General features: G+C 51.5%; 1 protein-coding gene across 1 annotated transcript in view; it reads right to left on the bottom strand.

Annotated features, from left to right (window-relative positions):
- Positions 1–5,000, bottom strand: part of plxna1a (plexin A1a) — a 172,398-nt gene that overhangs the window by 152,159 nt on the left and 15,239 nt on the right. The window contains exon 2 of the mRNA XM_062541106.1: positions 3,164–4,529. Within this exon, the coding sequence (XP_062397090.1) occupies positions 3,164–4,339 (1,176 nt within the window). The 5' untranslated portion in view covers positions 4,340–4,529. The remainder of the gene's footprint in view (positions 1–3,163; positions 4,530–5,000) is intronic.

The raw sequence follows: 5,000 nt of genomic DNA, 5'->3' as shown, positions 1-5,000 counted from the left end.
TGAGGAAATAAAACTTCATGACCTCATGTTGGCATTGAGATATTTCCATATCACTAATTATTTACATCCATCTGCATTACTTCTTCTCAGCGATCGTCATACATTCCTTGTGTGCCGAGGTGACATAGAAATCTACGTTTATATACGGAAATTCTTCACTCTGACTGTGTGGACTGTGTTAAATGTCCAACCGAGCACAGTACAGAGATTTAGAGCTGAAAAGCTGAAAGGCAGGGCGAGCATATCTACAGCAGCTGAATAGTGTTCAATGCCATGATTTAATCACAAAGACTTTTATCTACAAGCCTTCAATAAGAGGCAGATTAAAAGACAAGAAAGGAAATCTTTGAAGCATCAGTGTGGAAGCTAAAGGAACATAAAAGTGAAGGAGACGTGATAACCACTCCCGATCCAAACCACCAGCCAAGAGATCAAGAGAGATACATGCTGATAGATGCAATTATTCTGGGCTGGAATTAGCATTGCAGCCATTTTTATTCTGTTTATTTTTTTTGAAGCTACAGCCTCGACTGCAAATAGTACAAAACCAATTTGGTTGGGGAAACACGGTATTATCGCCCACTGATGAAGGTCTGACAGACACTGACACAAGACATTAAATTTAATTGCGTAGGCCTACATGTATGACGCCAAACGGCCACAAATAAAGTTCTAGAAGGAGCACTTTGATTCTGTTGTTGCTGTTTATTTTGTTCTTTTATGTCTCCTGAGGACACGCTGAAAGCCTCATTAGCAATGCTAATCCATTTTCTCCTCATTTTTACGGGCAGGATACACAGCTTTGGAAATGAGCCTGCAGCTGGCATTGCAAGGAAGGTGACCCGTAACTTTTTAAAACTTCCACCTTGATGACGTCCATAAATCGTCTGGGAGTGGTCAGCACGCTGGACACAAAAAAACACGGGACGATACGGGAGAGGTTTATTATCTTTACTGTAACAAGGGCGCTAACACAATGAAAATATGGGACTATCCGTTGAAGTGGTTTGAGTAAACAACGTGCCCATATTTGCATTATCTCCATCAACACCAGAGCAGTGGGGTGATGACCATGTGTCTTCTACCTAGAACCTGTCCTTTCTATAAATCACTGCCTTTGCATAATGTAATTAAAATGTACTAAAAAAAAAATGTAACAGCGTATCATTATGAATTACATGAAAGAAGCCATCAGTGAGAGACGGATGAAGGTCACACCCAGTCGACAGCGAAGCGACAGCCACGCCGTGAGACACGGGGCCTTTATGAAATCATTATTTCACGCCCCGCTGACACGTCCTTGATCGATTGCATGCATTGGAGCAGATGGTAAACAAGCCCCATCATGTTCTGAATCTCATTTACATACATGCATCGGGTTAAGGCGAGGAGGTGGCGCAGGTGTGGCACGGATGAAGAGAGACGTCAGGTGGGAGAGAGTCTGGACGCCCGCCCCCGGGCCCGGCCCCGTCTCCCGGTCCACATCAGACGCTCAGAACTAGTAGTCTGCGCCCCCCGTGCGTCTCCTATACCTCGAGGAGACGACACGACACCCTCCCTTAAAGTCAAAGGGAGGCGGACAAGAAAGCGTCGGGGCTTGTTGATGGGAAGACAAAAGGGGGCTTCCGTTCCGAGGCACTGATTGTGAAGGAGAACAAATGCGGAACATTAGGTGAGCGGGGGGAATTATTCATAAGCTGGAGGCTGCCATGGCGGAACCCGGCGAGCGCTGCGAGCGTTATCTTTTCATCTGGTTCAGCCGAGCGTGCCGCCGTCATTACCTAGGTAGATTGCCTCCAGGCCAGTCAATATGGCGGCCGCGGTTATTATAGATAATGCGCTGGCCGTTTGTCAATACAGAACTCCGGGACTGCCAGCTTTTTTCTGTCAGTGCGCAGCGCCAGAAGGCAGGAATCAGATGGCAGAAGTTGCCCGCATGTGAACATCTGTGTCAAGACAGAGGGGCCAGTCTCAGCTGGCACAGGAGTGGCATCATCAAAGGTCAGGCCGAAGCCTCATTCTTTCTGGGCAAAGCAGCAGTGCCCCCTCAATAAATCTGAGCTCGTTTGTAGAGCAAATTTCCACATGGTGCATACCAGCTCCAACCAGAACACTGAGCCACAGTTTATGCCATCTTATAGAGACAAAGTAATGACAAGAGCTCAATCCACATACCAGCCTTACCAGAACACTGGGACTGGGCCACAGTTTATGCCATCTTAGAGACAAAAGTACTGATGATTTGCCCAAGTTGCATCAGAAGATGTATATAAGAACCAGAAACAAAGTAATGACACGAGCTCAATACGCATACCAGCCTGACCAGAACATCGGGCCACAGTTTACACCATCTTAGAGACAAACGTAATGACACAAACAAAAGGCAGACGACACAAACAAAGGCTTTCCACTCCCCATCTCCATGTCTCTCCGTATAGGCATCATGTTCTTGCCCCTTTTCTCTGGCACTTTGGTGAGAAAGTACACACAGTGTCAGGACCTTGAGCCACCAGTGCACAAGAGAGCATGATGCGGTAGGACAAGAGCTGGTGGCTCATAAGTGAATGCAGACTCATGCCCCCCAACGCTGGTCATCCACTCCTCCCAGACTCGTGGCCGATGGCCCGGGCGCTCCCATGAGGGACGCGAGGAGTGGAAGTGGACATCATCTTCAGCAGGACTCCATAAATCAACCCCGCAGCAGCACAGGGGGACAGAGCTGCCCTCGGGCCAGAGAGTGACAGCATGCTAATCTCAGGATGACGATGTCACTCAGAGGGAGGGGCCAATATGGGAGCCAAAAACCCACGCAGACCCGGAGCCAGAGGCCAGAGGAACGAGACTCGACCAATGAGAACATCCGCTACTCTTCGGCACCGGCCAAAACAGTCAAGCCTTTGCTTATGCTAATACTCTCAGGCTAACAAGTAAACAGAATAACACTGGCCCAGAGAAAGCCACTGTATTTAATTATCTATTTACTAGAAACAATACAGCAATTTCAAACATTATTTGTAATCCTGATTGCGTTGTTTTCTTGGCAAATCACTGACAGATTAGAAGATGAAAAGAGCACCACACTGTTAACAGCATTTTTTACATTTAATTTGTTATAACATTACTGTACAATGACCCTCATGACCACTAAAAAGCTCCGACTTACTGAATTGATGCAGGCCAGCTCCTTGTTGAGCAGCCAGGGCAGAGACAGCTTCCCCTCTCCCTTGTAGCACGACTGGATCCTTTCCTTGATCTTCTCCTTGATCTTCCGCAGCGTAAACAGACAGAGCACCGACTCCTTGGGTGGCTTGGCCCGGTTCTTCTGGCCCTGTGCGAAGACCGTGAAGAGCACCTCCTCCCGCTCGGAAATCCCCAGCGAGCGCGCCAGCCGGGTCCCCGGCCGGCTGAGATAGGCGTCCTGCACCAGGCGGTACTCCACGCCGTCCTTGGTGCAGCCGATGGGGAACTCGATGTACGAGTAGAACTTGGGGTCGTCCACGCAGAGCCGCACGATCTTGGAGGTGAAGAACTGCTCGCCGCTGGCGTCCGGCGAGGTCAGCTGCGTGTCCAGCTGGAGCGTGAGATAGTAGATGAACTGCTCGCTGCTGAAGCTGTAGACGTAGTAGATGTCGAACGTGGGGAACTTGGACAGCGTGTCCGAGGGGATCTTGAGCTGCGAGGAGACAAACTCGTCCTGGTAGACGAAGCTGAACATGTCGGCGTTCTCCTCGTTGGCCATCAGCTTGCGGCTGGAGAGCGTGGGGAAGTACTCGGACTTGCCCTCGATGGGCGTGCCCACGAACAGCTTGCCCGTGCTGCCGCCGCCCTCGTAGCCGTTGATGACCACGCCGGACATGGTGCCGGACTCGGAGACGCTGGAGAGGTAGTGCTCCTTGCGGTGGTGCGGCTCGCCCAGCTTGAAGAGGTCGTCCAGCCGCAGGAACTGGCAGATGCCCTGCGAGGTGCTGCCACAGGCGATCAGCCGGTTCTGCCCGTAGTCCAGCAGCAGCAGCTTGTTGACGTTGTTGGTCTGCACCAGCTCGTGCGGGCACGACTGGACTCCCGGCGGCGGGTAGCACTTCTCGTTGTCCACCACGGGGCCGGTCATGTGGTTGCGCAGCTGGGTCAGGTTGCTGGAGAGCTTGTAGATCCAGTTGACCGCTCCCACGTACACCTCGCCCGTCTTGTTGTGGACCACCAGGTGCGTGAGACCTCCCTCGGGAGGGCCGAAGGTCTGGAAGGCGTGCGGCGGAGGGCGTCCGGCCAGGGCCTCGGTGACCACCAGGAGGAGGAGCAGGACGAGGGGGCAGCCTCGGAGCCACCTCCCGCACGGCCACATGTTTAGCACCACGGGGGGCGAGGATCTGGTCCTAAGCCGCACTGTGCGCCGACACTTCGGAAAATGGGACAAGCGCAGGGACACCGGAAAGTCTCAAAAGCACCTCGCTCGGGCCAGTGTCCTCTTAGTCGGTTCCCAGAATGCCTCGGCGTCCTCTATAACATCATCCGCAGTGACGTGACCACCAGCCCTGCAACGAGACAACAGGGAAAAACACATCATGAGACTGGCACCGAAAGTGGAACATTCCCTTATTGATTTTGCCAAGTGTTTTAAAAGCCCTCCCAAACTCGGGGAGAAAAACATGTCATAATACATAAACATTAATATCTTACAATAGGGCCGGAGGGGGAATCCTATACAACATTTAATGAGCGTGTCAGGCAGGCTGACAGCACTCTGTGCTCAGCCTCTGAGCCTCCTCAAAACGCTGGGCTAGCGGACCTCAGTGTGCCCTTAAATATTTCACACTCTACTCTCTCTCGCTCTCTCTCTCTATCCCTCTCTCTCACTCTCTCTCTTCTCTCTCACACTCTCTCTCTCTCGCTCTCTCACACACTCTCTCTCACACTCTCTCCCTCAGTCCCTCTCTCTCTTCCCCTCTCTCCTCTTTCTCTCTCTCTCTCTCTCTCTCTCTCTCCTCTCTCATACTCTCTCTCTC

This window comes from Sardina pilchardus, chromosome 7 (genome assembly GCF_963854185.1).
Source record: "Sardina pilchardus chromosome 7, fSarPil1.1, whole genome shotgun sequence".
Taxonomy (NCBI): Eukaryota; Metazoa; Chordata; class Actinopteri; order Clupeiformes; family Clupeidae; genus Sardina; species Sardina pilchardus.
Note: the sequence above shows the minus strand (reverse complement) of the source record. Positions and strands in the feature narration are given on the sequence as shown.